The sequence below is a fragment of the Salvelinus namaycush genome, chromosome 4, assembly GCF_016432855.1.
Source record: "Salvelinus namaycush isolate Seneca chromosome 4, SaNama_1.0, whole genome shotgun sequence".
Classification (NCBI taxonomy): domain Eukaryota; kingdom Metazoa; phylum Chordata; class Actinopteri; order Salmoniformes; family Salmonidae; genus Salvelinus; species Salvelinus namaycush.
The window spans coordinates 67080000-67095351 of record NC_052310.1 but is presented as its reverse complement, the minus strand read 5'-3'; the positions used below and the strand labels follow the sequence as shown (position 1 = coordinate 67095351).

The 15352-nt window shown below is 45.9% G+C and overlaps 1 protein-coding gene across 1 annotated transcript in view; it reads right to left on the bottom strand.

The window, feature by feature from the left end:
- Positions 1-15352, bottom strand: part of rnf213b (ring finger protein 213b) — an 82390-nt gene that overhangs the window by 55991 nt on the left and 11047 nt on the right. The window contains 19 exon segments of the mRNA XM_038990892.1: positions 1787-2089; positions 2196-2314; positions 2799-2897; positions 2996-3132; positions 3244-3675; positions 3754-7080; positions 7198-7359; positions 7506-7690; positions 7786-8470; positions 8609-9139; positions 9271-9423; positions 9515-9658; positions 9807-10024; positions 10202-10361; positions 10540-11168; positions 11350-11499; positions 12913-13080; positions 13373-13538; positions 13740-13868. Of these exon segments, the coding sequence (XP_038846820.1) occupies positions 1787-2089; positions 2196-2314; positions 2799-2897; positions 2996-3132; positions 3244-3675; positions 3754-7080; positions 7198-7359; positions 7506-7690; positions 7786-8470; positions 8609-9139; positions 9271-9423; positions 9515-9658; positions 9807-10024; positions 10202-10361; positions 10540-11168; positions 11350-11499; positions 12913-13080; positions 13373-13538; positions 13740-13868 (7897 nt within the window).

The following is a 15352-nucleotide window of genomic DNA, read 5'->3' as shown; positions in this document are numbered from 1 at the left end:
AAAGAGGTCTACCCTCTCCCCAGACAATGTAGACATCCTCATCTCTTTTGAAAAATTATTTGAATTTATAAGCTCAGGTCTGCTTTGCTTTCTTTTTTTATGATGTGGACACAGGCTATTTTTTATTTCACTATTGTTCAAAGGAAGAAGGTATCATGCCTCATATTGCAATTTAATTTAACAATTGAGTATTGAATATTTTATCTTAATATTTTATTTAAACATTGAAAAGTTCCTTGCTTTAAGTGTTCTTTAAGTAATAAATGGAAAGCCAATTTGTAAGTCGCTCTGGATAAGAGCGTCTGCTAAATGACTTAAATGTAAATGTATGTAAATGTAAAGCAAAGTTATGTCTCCCTTTTTTTTCTGATCCGTTATACACACTACCAGTCAAAAGTTTGTTCACACCTACTCAGGTGGGTTTCTTTATTTTTACTATTTTCTACATTGTAGAATAATAGTGAAGACAACAAAACAAAGGGTGGCTACTTTGAAGAATCTCAAATATAAAATATATTTTGATTTGTTTAACACTTTTTTTGGTTACTACATGATTCCATATGTGTTATTTAATAGTTTGTGTTCACTATTATAGTAAAAATAAAGAAAAACCCTTGAATGAATAGGTGTGTCCAAACTTCTGACTGGTACTATATATATATATATATAATTTTTATTAAAATATGAATGAATATCATACAGTAGACACCTAAGCCTATAGGCCTTTACATGCAATGGCCTGATACATTTAGTGCTCAAATCTCTGCCAGCTGAACCGTGAGGTGGACAATAATTGTTTTAGGAAAGTACCCTCCCACAAAATAGGCTGTAAAGTTTTGCATACGCTACACATAAAGACTCTGGCAAGTGCGCAAGTCCAGTGTCACTTTGATTATGCCTGCACATCATGGTTCACCAGCAGCCCCAAACATCTAAAGAATAACCTACCAACCAAACAAGCTTATAAGAATTGTACTTAAACTCCTCCCCTCATACTCTGTAGGTTGAGCATTTTTTTGTCTCTATCTCTAATGTGTCTGCATTTATGTAATTGTATATGTATTCATGGAAATAATAGGGACCACAATGGAAATAAGTCCCCAAATGTATTGTGCAATCCCGGTCACTTCTTTGTGTATATATGTATTTTTTAAACTCGCAAATAAAATCAATCAATCCAAAATGTGCAGCGGCCAATTGATGAATGGAAAGAGACATCTGTTACAAAACACCAACAAGTTGAATGAGATGCATTTTCTGTTTGTCAAGATTGACAGTCTATTTATTGTGGTGTTGAAAACGCAAACTATGATACTGAAGTGCCCGAAGTTGGTATGCTTTGTTTATTGGTTGTGTGGTGCATTGGCACAGAAAACTGTTGGTGGAAAATTTGTTGCATATGTTTTATATAATTATAAATATGACATCAAAATGTTGGAAATCTGATTTCCCCCTAGCTGATCATTGTCTGCAGCCCGCTCTGATTGTAGTGTAATGAAACAGGCAGGGAGAGTTAGCTTGGTCGGCGAACCCTCAACCTTACCTTCTGGCCCGTAGCCCTGTGTGGCATCGACTGTGCCCCCCCCCCCCCCCCCAGTAAATTTAGATCTGTCCCTAACCTTTCACTTCACTGTAGTACAGTATATGCAGTACACTCAGACAATTTCCCACTGTGTTTGTATACTTTAGTAACATGATGGCTGTATGTGAGAATCACATCAAAAACAGCAATAAAGAGCAATGAGGTTCAAGAGCAGTAGAATAATGTCAAGGACTGTCTATTTACCTCCCATCTCTCCGTGTTTCTCTCCAAGAAGCCCCAGCAGTATGTTCATGCGCTGCATGCTCCTGGAGGTCATGTCATTGGGGTCTCTCAGCAAACCCACTGCTTTCTGAACGCAGGACCTCACCAGGGATAAACTGTGCAGGTGTGCCGTCTCTGCTTGGGCATTAACAGACTCACTGGTCTCTATACCTGACTGTGCAGGTGGGACAAGCTTGCTGATTGGCATTCCGCAGAAAACTGACAAGTTCAAGCTCATGTCTTCTGTGTCCCTGAGGTGATCAATGTGCACTGAAAGCCAGACACCTGGAAACAAAACAAACCATAAACACAAAAATATTAATGGATATATGCAATAGTCAACAGCACATCGCTGTACATTAGCCTTGCCAGACTGGAAACTGTAACTCACCTCCTTGGAAGCCAATGTACTGAGATCCTCCACTCTGAATGCGGGACAGCTTGGTGATGAAGACCACATAACAGGACTGATCTGACTCCAGTGTTATCAGGTAGTTCAGAGTGCAGTACCTGGACACACAGTGTGATAAGGTTAGTTTCACTGAGGGATTGCAACTCTATCTATTTAGCACTGGATTGACCCACTATTTTTAACCACATAGATTAACTTTTAAACAAATATTATAATTTGCCAATTTTGTTTAAAGGAGCAACAGTATATGAAATGTTTTTGCATTGTAATTTCAGGAAATGTCCATAATATGTCTACATTAATAGTGGAATGATAGTGTTACAAAAACAAATGCCCCAAAAATGATTTGGCCCACACAAAATTGCATTCTAAAGGTGCAGCCTTCTTATTGGACCGTCTCTTGTTGTCAAGTTGACTGGGGCCAGCAAAGGGCAAGCGTCCAAGAGTTGTGTTGAAGGCAGGCTGTGTTCTTGCAATTTACCTAATTTCCACAAGAGGCCAGCATTTAACATAGTATTGGTCATAGTGTTAAAAGATTTCTAATTGAGAACATCTCTAACAAAATCAGATACAAAAAAGTACTTTGCTGATGCTATCAGCTCGTCGCTGCAGTGAGAGTCCTCTATGTCCATCTGAACGACCAGAATACGGATGGACGGACCAGCATCTTGTAGGAAGGCGCTAAAGCAGTCAAGGAGAGAGAATGTGAGTGATGAAAACAGCTAGAGAGAAAAACCTAAGTGTATAACTTGTGGTGTTAAGATATAGTGGTGTTGTACCGTATCTTGCTGCAGAAGGATACCTCTGTGTCAAATTGGTGAAGAGACAGCAGGAGGAAAGTTTGGGTGTGCAGGCCCAGAGCGTGAGCCAACCCTCGCACGTCAGATTTGGTGAGCAAACTGGAGAATGTGGTGACCTTACAAAATGGAAGAATAAACAGTGTTGGTGAAGTAAACTGGTACTATAAACTGTACTGGTATTATTTGGGTTCACAAGTTCACAACTAATTTTATGTTACTCTACTTACTTCAATAAACTTGCTGGAGTTCTCTGATGACAAGTGGCTCTTCATGAAGTCCCTTAGTGAGTGATTATGCTGATGATGAAAGTACATCTTCTGAAGTCTCTCTTTCTCCTGATTTCCGAGGTCTGTGTACTTCAGTCTTAGAACTGAGTCAGGTGTGGCACAATTCAACAGGTAACCCTTGGCTGATTCAAAGACCTCTTCCTCATCTGTCCCTTTAGACTGACTGTTTCCCGTCTCCACATAATCTTTGTCCGCATCCATTGCCATGTAATCATCATCTACTTCGCTATTGGTAGGTGTGCATGCCGGTTCTCCATCTTGATCATCTACCACCTCCATGAGAACATCATCCTCAGCCTCATCCATTGAAATGTTCTTCTTCTCTTCATCATCAGCATCCATATCCATAACACAAGGATCAGCCCCTTCTTTCTGTCTGTACTCACCTGTCTCATTTGCTTCCACATCCCCCAGAGGCTCATTTCCTTCATCCTTGTGTTGCTGATCCACAGCCTGATCCCTCTGATGCTCCCTACTCTCCAGGGCCTGCAAGAGAGCACTCGCACAGGCATCCCCATGGAAACCAACAAAAACATCAGACAGTTGGAAATCTTCTGACACCGCAGTGCCAGAGAAGTCCTGCACCCACTCTTTGAGTTTGGCCAGAACCCTGTGCTGCCAGGGAGTCAGGTCTGTGCTTCTGTCCACCCTGTGTTTTTCCAGCCTGTTGATGAGTGGCACTGGGAATTGTGTGTAGACCTTCATCTGGTCCTCTATCACCACCAGCCTGAAGTCCCTGTGGACACGACACTTTACCCTGTGGGACCCCAGCCCCAAATCCACATACTGCTGCCCACTCAGATATACATAGTACTGGTTCAAGGCATCGTACAGGCTCTCATAGAGGTTCTGTAGGTTCAGAAGGATGACAGTACGGCCTGTTTCCATGCAGGTCTTCACCCGGTTCACATTTCGGCATATCTGGGCATATTCCTGATCCTTGGGAAAGCCTGAGCCAAACACAATCTCAGGGGATGCATAGTCTGCCATGGCAAAGACTTGCTGCTGAAGGATATGGAGGGCTGCATTGTTGGTGGTTAGAAGAAGGAGGTACCGGCTTTCTTGGTTGTTGTCTCGGGCAAGATTTTGTTCAACCATTTGCAGAGTACTTGGTCTGGGAACGTCTCTGAGGTTCTGGGAGACATCTTGGAAGAAATTGACAGGATCAAAGTCTTCAGGTTGTCCACTGAAGTTACGCAAGATGGCTTCTGCCAACTCTCTGTCGTTTGGTTCTTTTTCTGAACATTTGACTGTGGCAAAAAGCATTTTCACCAGACTGTAATAGTCTCTGAGACCAAAGAACTGGTTCTTCGCTGTCTCTTTACAAATATTCAAAAAGGCCTTCGCTAACAGCGGAAAGAGGTGTTTGATTTTCAGAAGAATTGGGATGGAGGATGAGCAGATCCCTTTGGCTGTTTCCACCAGCTCATCCTCACTCGGATCCCACCGAGACACAAAGATCCCCCTGTTCATCTTTGCCGGGTCCAGAGCCCAGTTTGAGATCCCAACAAACCCAACCTTCATGTATGGGTCTGGCCTGTCATTGTCAATGCAGCCATCCTCCAAGAGGGGATGAAGGGTCTTCAAGGGCATCTGTGGGGAGTCTTCTGCTAACCCAATCTCATCCAGCACCACCACTGACACATACTCATCCATGTTTTTGTCTTTCTGGAATCGGGCACAGTTCCTGAAAGTTCCAATGATGCCCTCAGGGCTGGAGTGAGGACTGCACTGGAAGGAGACCATGTGCACCTGCTTGAGCTTCTGGAAGAGGCTACAGTGGGACGCTTGGCCCTGCATGGCGTCCGCAACCACAGTCTTGGCCAGGGACTTAGAGCTCCCTGGTTTGCCAACCAGAAAGAGTGGAATCCTGAGCTCAATGCAGACCACCATGAGGAACACGTTCTCTTTGAGCGCTATGTTCTTGGCCACTGTCTCCCTTGTCTCTATGTTCTCGAGGAAGAAGTCTTGACATGACGTAATCACCTGCTGCAGTGATTCTGGGGTGTTCAGCGGTTCTGGGAAGTGTTGACTGATAGCTGATAAGTACTGCTTCTTTGAAACCAGAGATGGGTAGTAGCACACTCCCACTGCAAGTGCCAGGCACTTCAAAGTCCTCTGAACGCTGGAATCATTGGAATCAGGGAACAGGTCGTTGCTATGGTGGTAAAACCATACTAGCACCTTTATGGACCTCTCCACGTCTCTCAGACTCACAAAACTGCACTCGTTCTTTCGATTACGCATGTAACTTTGAGAGGCTGCCAACACATCTGATATTACATTGCCACACGCCACAGGCAAATCATGATCCTTGGCTTGCTTCTGGACAATCTGTCTGATGTAGGAGAGCTCAGTGGAATTGCTCAACTGGCCAAAGTCCCAGACCAAAGGAGCCATGCTAGGAGGCAGTGGATGGACCCGGTACACTAGCTGCCTCAAAGGGACTTTGCCAAGACAGTCTTCTGTTTCTCCTGCCTTCACTCTGTATCCCAACCCAGCACGTTCCAAGCGTTCCACCATTTCAGGAGAGTGCCTCCGATAAGGGTTGCAGGCAGCGATTATCTTTAGGCCAGTATTCGCCTTCAGGGGCTGTCCTTGCACAGTTCTGTCACACAGAACTTCTTTTATAGCAAAGATGGATTCCGTGGTGTTGGCTTCGTCGAAAAACAAAACAGTGTCCAGTTTGTGTGTTTTCAGGTTGATATCTGCCTGTCTCTCTGCCTCCCTCACCTTTCTGTAGATCATCTCAGCTGTGGTTCCTCCATGCACTTTTACCAGCTTCATGTTTTCTACCTCTCTGTCTTCCCTCTGGAGATCACAGAGGAAACGGACCAATCGGGTCTTCCCACAGCCGGTCTCTCCCATGATGATGACGGGGATTCCACAACGGAACCTCATGTGAATGGCTAGCATCTTCATCACGTTATCAGCAGTGAGCTCATAGGTCGGGTCTGGATCAAATGTCCCCTTCATCATCCCTTTCTTGGCACCAACAACACGTGAAATCCTCTTGATCTTGTCTGCTCTGGGCAAACCGTCAAAGTCTTCAGTGAGCGAGATCCCTTGCCGCTGAAGGCCCTGTAGAAGTTCATGAGTCATCACATCTCCCATCAACACTGCATGGCTCTGAGGATCAACTGCATTGAGAGTGTTTCCGCCAGGACTTCTCATCACATGAAAGCCCAGGAATGACATTGAGAAGTGGTCCGCATTGAAGAAAATGTATGGATGAGACTCGCGTTCCCACCGCTTACGAATGGTCAAACGGGCCAGAAGGTCATCTCCTTGGTTGTCATCAAGGAGCAGAGAGGGACTCTGGTCAGAAGTGTCCATAGACGGTGAAGCAAAATCCCGTGCCATCCGGATCATGAATTTCACGATGAAGCCCTTGAAACCCCGCAGGTGTTCAGCAAGGAAGTCTGGGTCACAGAAAACTGACTTCTCACAGTCTTTCAACTGCAAATTTAGGAACCAGGTGAAGTTTTTGAGCTCAGCCCATGACGGATCTTTCAATCCACAGTTTGCCAGAAGGTGATGTAGACAGTCAATAGGATCCCCCTCTCTGGATCCTTCCCGGTGATAAAATGGATCCAGGTTCTCATTTCTGTTGAATCGTTTCAGGAACTGATAAGGCCTCTGAATCCCTCCACTGGCAAACTCCTGCTCATCCATCAGTGGGTCCAAGGTTCTCCGGTTTGTCAACAACAACTTCTTTACCTCCTTCGGTGGTCTGCATTGGATGGTAGGTAGAATGTCAAGAAGTCCAACTCTCATCTATGGAAAAAACAAGATCACATTACATATATGAGGAAGGATAGAAACAGATGAGACCCACGAAAATCATATTCCAAAAGAGGTCTGGGTAGTATTAATAGCAATAGTCGTGAGTACTACCTCCTTAGTGTGTGGTTGGTTCTGAAGGGTTGGGTATGGTCTCAGAACCTCAACTGCTATCAGATGAGCTACATTTCTTCTCCAAAGCATTCCCTTGTTGTCACTCAAACATCCCAGAACCAGTAAGTGGAACAGGAACTCTTCTAGACCGGCATTAACCTGAAATTCAACAGAATCGGCTTCATTGATTCTCTGCAAAGTATTACCATGATTTTATGTGCACAAATAGTCACAGTTTGATGCATCCTTATACACGATCATTACACAGAAAAGAGACAGCTGTAGACCTCCACCTGTAGACCTACCGCAGCAGTGTCAATGTGAAGCAGCACAGGGTCCTGCTCTCTCAACAGTGCCAGTCTCTCTGACAGGGTATGTATGAATGAGTCTAGATCAACCCGTGGCTCTATCAGTCTGATCCTAACATGCTGGGCCTTGGTTGAAGTCTGCGGGAACTTCTCAAACAGTCGGTCCACATAAAGGGATTTCCCTATTGCAACAAATAACAGAACACTATATGATAAGGTAAATATTTTTATAAAACAAGTACATTCTTGTAACACATATTACAATAATTTTCCTTACCAACTGCAGGGCGAGTGGACGAGACAACCCAGACGGACAGTTTGTCTGGATAGATGAGTGAGACAGAGCTGTGTTGGAACGGAACAGTAAAGTGGTGACGGAGATATCTTCTGGCATTCTCTGCAGTGATGCCCACTCCTGCCTGTACTTTGTGGTTGCTGAAGAAAGAGGGCACGTATCTGTGCTGGTGCATCACTGGGCTGGTCATCACCAGGCGGTAATGGGGGCCCGCACTTCTCTCCAGGTCCTCGAATAGCTCCCCAACGGCCACACTGACGTCGTACCCCAGCAGGCCTGGGTTGACCAGGGTGTAGATCTTCTGCTGGCTCCCTACGGCACCATCGCCCCGGCCCAGGGCTCGACTGAGGAAGATCTCCACCTGTTCCTCTGTGGTGTCCTCTCTGCAGACCAGAACTTCATCAGTGGACGGCAGAGGCTGCTCTGGGCTCTCCATGTAGAAGGACAGAGTGGTGCTCAGGACCTCTGTGGCTGGGCAGAGGACGAGGTTGGGCTTCCCTTCTTGGAGTGCAGGAGGCAGCTTCCTCTTGACATCCTGTTGGTTCATTTCTGAGAGGCAGGAGAGGAAGCGAGCCAGAGTAGCGATGTCTACATGCTGTATGAGGTACTTTGGCATGTCCTCTTTAAATCGCCTCCACAGGTCCTCCAGACCTTCCTCAGTCTCCTCCTCCATTGCATCACTCTGGGCCATAGATGAGAGTTCTTTTACCTCATCTTCCTCAGTATCTGAGAACTCAATCATATCCCCCACTTCTTCAACATTGCTCTCGATATTTTCGTCATTGTACCACCATCTTTTGTCAACGTTGTGTCCAATTGATCTAAAGTCCATAGAATGTCCAGAATCATCTTCATCATCCTCTTCCCACACTGCTGGATTGCCAGATAGTGTCCCTGACAACACCTCTGTTACCGTGGCGAAGGCCTCTCTGACATCATTCAGCGTGCACCCAGCCTTAATGGCAGACAGCAGGTGCCACACCTGTTGAGGAACACAGGCCTGCCTCTCACACACGCTGTAGATCCACCTGCACAGGTAAACCACCTGCTCAGATGTGTAGTGGTTCAGCGTGTGGAATTGGGAACGTTTCTCGCTGATGAAAGCACACCATTCTTTATGGCAGGTCTCCATGGAGCGACACAGAGACTGGAGATGTTCTGTCACCTCCCCACTGTACACCATCTCTTTACCCCGCAGGGAGGAGAACGTGACCCGGATGCATGGCTGCTTCTCCTGGCTACACTGTACCTGCGCTCGACACTCACGGAAAAGCATGTTGCCAGTAGACTGCATTTGGAGGAGGATACAGCCCAGTCTCTGAACTCCCTCAAACACCTAGCGACAGGGAGTTTAAATATTTCATTAACTTTTCAGACCAGAAAACAAATCCGTCATGTTGCTATTGTTATGTTCTTGTTGTGATACAGTAGGGCTCAATGGTAAAGGCATCATTGAAATCAACTGACCTGGGTGAACCTGTTGACATGCTCCTTGCCATGCTCTCCTTTGGATGACATGAGCATCAGCTTATTCTGCAGCTCCAGTAGCTCCTCCAGGTTATAGCTCTTCACCTCATGGTCCTTCCTCACTCTGACCACCAGGAGGCTCTGCAGACATCTCTACAAACAGGAAGAAGAAGACGTGTATTTCATGGTTCCTTGTTGATTGATGTCAATGATGATCTGTGTTTATTTGAGACATTCCACTCACCCTGTCTGTGTGTGTCTCAGACCAGCCCACGTGGTACACCCCCTGTGCATTAATCGCTGAGGCCAGGGAGAGAGAGGACTGCTCCACAGACCCATGGGTCTCCCTCAGTCCCTTCAGCCAGCCCAGCAAACGACTAGAGTCTCTCTAGAATACACATACCGGTATATCAGTGTGAACATGGCATGGTTACTATACACACCCAAGGATTACAGAACAGTCACCTTAGGTCTCCCCAAAAGCAGGACAAAGTACCTTTAATATTGAATTCAAAGAATGGAGAGAAAGTAATCACCAATTTGGCAGGGAGTCTCTTGTCTCTTTGTAGGGTGTCCCACACCTGTCTAGCAGAGATCATGAACTCCTCAAACCCAGCCTCGGGGGAGAGAGAGTAGAGCAAGGGACTGTAGCCCATCACCGCATCATGGAAACAGGCCACTCGGTCGATCTCTGTGTCATTCTCTCCAGCCGAGATGGAGGCCAGGTCCACAAACACTTTCACGTCACTCATATCTGTTCAATGAAAATAAACAGTAAAAGAAGAGACTTTCAACTTAGATTAAGTCCCCTTTGAATGCCAATCTCAACCATAATTGCTGACTGGCCAACCATAATGGCTGAAATGGACAATGGTGCTGGACCGTGGTGTTGGACCGTGGTGTTGGACAACAGTGTTGGCCAGTGTCTTACTACAGAGTTGGTCCTGGACCCAGCTGACCAGAGTATAGCTGTCTAGGAACACCTCTAGACATGCAGTGTGCTGCGGGGTGACCATGGACAGCTGCTGCTTGGCACGGATGAGGTCATCACTGAGCGACCCCAGGACCCTCCTCTTGAACGAGTCATCCTCCTGTGTGTTACATGACACAATTAATTACAAAGTATAGAACTGTTATAGAATAGAGAAAATCAGACAATGGTAATGTAGTATACACCTTCTGGCAGAAATTGCAATCATAAACATTAACAACACTATTTCATATTAACACCATTATGAAACCTCTATGATAAAGTGACTGCTTTATTACCAGTTGGGTGAGACTGTGGATTTTACGGAAGTCTCCTCTAAGATCCATCCTCTCAGCGATCCTCAGGACTGCACTGGCCGAGGCTAGTGCCTGATGGACCTGACGATACTCCTGGATCTGGCCCAGCCTGACCTCCACCCAGCCTTGTTCCAGTTCCTGGTACCCCTGCAGCCTCCCAGACATCAGCCCCAGCTCCCTCCTCATCTGAAACCCCTCTCCCTGGTCCCCTGATGCGTTCAGTGCCTGGTCGATCTCCTCAAAGGTGGCAAGCGACATAGCGATCCTTAGGCCTAGCTGACAGAAGCCACTCAACCGGGGTTTCCAGATTATGTCGCAGACCTGTTTGAGGGTCATTGGTACAGGGATAGGTCTAGTAAGGTCTTCATTGGCTACCTCTAAAGACCCGTCCACCCAGGAGCGAAGCAGCAGGTTACTGTCACCCAGCTCGTGCATCTCCCTGGCCATCTCCAGAACCCCTTGGTTAGCGCTGTACCACAGAACCAGCCCTGGGGATGTCTGCTGCTCATCCCCCTTCTCCAAACAGCAGGGCTGGACCACCACCAGCCTGTTCAGGCTCACTGTTTGGAGGTCAGCTCTGTGTTGGTCTTCCAGAGTGGAGATCTCTGGAGCTGGTGAAAAGAGATAAACATGTTGAATCATACAGTACTACATCATTGCTGAGAGAATACCTTAGCCAACCATTCTCTCTCTGATTACTTTTTTCTTTTGAGATGACTTACTGCATCTCTGTGACTTTGCATCTGTACAGTATCTTATTACATTCTATTGCTGAGACATTCTGTTTCTCACCTGTGATGTTCTCTGAGACCTTGCCCATCATCTTGATGAGTGTGTCCACGTGCTCGTGTTGCTGGTAGAAGGCCTGGAGGTCTTTCTCTCTTTGAGCCAGGATCACCTCAGCATCAGCAGGAACATTCTCCAGCTTAGCAGGCCTCTTATCTGTGGAAGACCAGACCAGCTGTCACGCACTGATCTGTTTCACCTGTCCTTGTGCTTGTCTTCACCCCCCTCCAGGTGTTGCCCATCTTCCCCATTATCCCCTAGGTACTTATACCTGTGTTTTCTGTCTGTCTGTGCCAGTTTGTTTTGTTTGTTCAAACCTACAAGCGCTTTCCCCTTGCTCCTGCTATAGTCCCTGTTTTCTAGTTTCCCGGTTTTGACCATTCCCGACCCTTACTGCCGTCCTGTACCTTTGCCCCACTACTCTGGAATACCGACCTCTGCCTGACCTGACCATGAGCCCGCCTGCCGTCCTGTACCTTTGCCCCACTACTCTGGAATACCGACCTCTGCCTGACCTGACCATGAGCCCGCCTGCCGTCCTGTACCTTTGCCCCACTACTCTGGAATACCGACCTCTGCCTGACCTGACCATGAGCCCGCCTGCCGTCCTGTACCTTTGCCCCACTACTCTGGAATACCGACCTCTGCCTGACCTGACCATGAGCCCGCCTGCCGTCCTGTACCTTTGCCCCACTACTCTGGAATACCGACCTCTGCCTGACCTGACCATGAGCCCGCCTGCCGTCCTGTACCTTTGCCCCACTACTCTGGAATACCGACCTCTGCCTGACCTGACCATGAGCCCGCCTGCCGTCCTGTACCTTTGCCCCACTACTCTGGAATACCGACCTCTGCCTGACCTGACCATGAGCCCGCCTGCCGTCCTGTACCTTTGCCCCACTACTCTGGAATACCGACCTCTGCCTGACCTGACCATGAGCCCGCCTGTCGTCCTGTACCTTTGCCCCACTACTCTGGAATACCGACCTCTGCCTGACCTGACCATGAGCCCGCCTGCCGTCCTGTACCTTTGCCCCACTACTCTGGAATACCGACCTCTGCCTGACCTGACCATGAGCCCGCCTGCCGTCCTGTACCTTTGCCCCACTACTCTGGAATACCGACCTCTGCCTGACCTGACCATGAGCCCGCCTGCCGTCCTGTACCTTTGCCCCACTACTCTGGAATACCGACCTCTGCCTGACCTGACCATGAGCCCGCCTGCTGTCCTGTACCTTTCACCCTCTATGGATGATTGACCCCTGCCTGCCTTGACATGCTGTTTGCCTTGTTTTTTCAACACTGTCTGGGTCATACTGGGTCATACTTTAAAACATGATACCAGCAGGAGAATATGCCAGGTGGAACAAAGTGACAAAACCTTAGCACCTGCAGAACTCGACTCAGAGATCATTCTGTGATGTTTGCACATAATTTTCATTCATGGAGAGATATTTTTTATTTTCTTCTACCATGTTACCTAACAGCCAACATGTTGAGAACATTGAACTTTGGGAAATCCATTACCATCATCTAAGTCCATGTATTGAGAGATATGATGGCACTTACACTGGCGGTAGATCTGTTTGAACTGCTCTTTGTGTTTCAGGGTGGTCTGAAGATGTCCCACAGGTACATGACCCAGACACAGAGCCTCTACCAGGGAGGCCAGGGCACTCCGACAGCCTCCGATCACCTCACCAGCCTCAGCATCCACCTGGATCACTTTCCAGTCCCCTGGAAAAGAGTCAGGTATCTGTAAGTATAAACATCAGCTACCTGCATAAACATTTAAAGCAGGATCTCTAAAAATAAGGGTAAAACTTACTTGAACACTCCATCATAAGGCCTACATAAGGCTGTCATAATCATGTCAAAAACACTAAGATATGTTAGCAATTTGCATATATAAACCATGGTGAGCTAGTAAGCTACAATACCTCTGGTACATATCAATAGATAAGATTACACTAGTGGACATATTGTAACTATGACTACTCAGACTGATTGATTGAGACAGGAGGTGTACCATGAGACAGGAGGTGGTTGAGGGCAGACTGGGGGTCCAGCAGGTGACCAACAGGGTCGTTCTCAAACCGGGCCGCTGACTCAACCACGATGGAAGACAGGACAGAGGGGGGGAGCACCTTAGACAGGGGGGACAGCATTCGCATAAGGTCCCCCTCTTTCCCATCCTGAAAATTAGAAATAACTCATCAATAACAATCATGATCATGTTCACACTCATTCCACTCACTTACTCGCTCACTCACTCAATTTCTCCCTCACTCACTTATTCTCTCACTCAATTTCTGGCTCACTCATTCACTCACTCACTAGTAATGATAATTCTGACTGTCTTCCAGTCAGCTTTTGTTAAGATGGATGCCACTAACCTGACAGATGTTCTTGATGGCAGAGCAACACAGTTCCTGAAAGCAGGTCTTTATGGTGGCATGGCTCTTCCCTATAGCCTCCACTGATGACTCAAGGCAGCACAACACCACCTTGTCCATATCACTGGCCTGTGGAGCAAAGAGAAAATGATTGACCTCAGAGGGATATAGGGCTGGGTTATTTATACCATGTGGGGGGGAGTATATATTTGTAATTTTCTTTGTATTCTACCAAAAAAGGACACGTTTGACTTTCAGAATAATATATTAGTCAAGCTCAGACAATTAAATCCCATAGTTATTGCATTATCCTAACAGGCTTGATGATAGGGTGGAAATTTGGAGTCTAAATAATACATAGCTTTGTGAAACACGTGAAGAGGGTTTTAACGTCTATATTAAATATATTTTAACATAGTTAAAATGTGATAAATTTTCTATATAATTTAGCCTAACAGGGTGGAAATGTATGAGTGAGACAAACAGACTAGCATCATGAAACATGGAAAAATAGATGAAACCCAGTGTTTATATTTACTTAGCTTTGCACCATTGTTTTCCCACCAAACAAATTATGACACTTCCTGAATGTGATGTCAATGTGGGAAGAGGCTGTTTTCTAAGGAGAATTACTACAAACTAACTGGGTGGAAAGTGTTATCAGGTACACAGAAAATGTTAAATACAATAATAAACCTTTTTTTTTAACTAGGAATATAAAATAGCAGAGGTGGGACAAAGTCACAATTATTCGAGTCACAAGCAAGTCTCAAGTCACAAGATCCAAGTCGAGTCCCAAGTAGATCGGGTCAAGACTCGAGTCAAGTTCAAGTCGTGCATTCTAAGAGCAAGTCAAGTCGAGTCACAAGTTTTCAAGTCAAGTAAACATTTTTTTTTTTTACATGCAAGGACTTGTTCAACTACAAATCTTTGTCTATTTATTGAGGCTACCAGACATACCTTTTCATTATTTTGTCTACAACACATTTTGACTAGCCTATGTAATTGTAAAATATGAACCTTGTACCAGTCATTAGGGCATGAAATCAGCAGAAGGCAGGTTTACTTGCTCAGAGTGTAGATTTATTTACGGGTCTTGGTGATCCAATGGTGAAAGAGCCAAATCATACAAGTAGATTAGGAAAGGGGGATACCTAGTCAGTTGTACAACTGAATGCATTCAACTGAAATGTGTCTCCCGCATTTAACCCAAGCCCTCTGAATCAGAGAGGGGCAGGGGGCTGCCATAATCGACATCCACGTCTTCGGAGACCAGGGAACAGTGGGTTAACTGCCTTGCTCAGGGGCAAAATGACAGATTTTGACCTTGTCAGCTCGGGGATTCGATCCAGCAACCTTTTAGTTACTGGCCCAACGCTCTAACAACTAGGCTAACTGCCACCCGTTTTAGGTGCATAATCCTATAGTTATTGCATTATTGCATTATTGCATTATTGTCCACAGGGTGGATAATATGGTGGACCAAATATACTATAATATAAAATATATATAAATATAATATATATATTGCAATCTACTGCAAAGATTGCCTGCAGAGTTCTGTTTTACTATCCAGGTCTGTTCCCAAACAATTTGAACTTCTACTTTTAAAA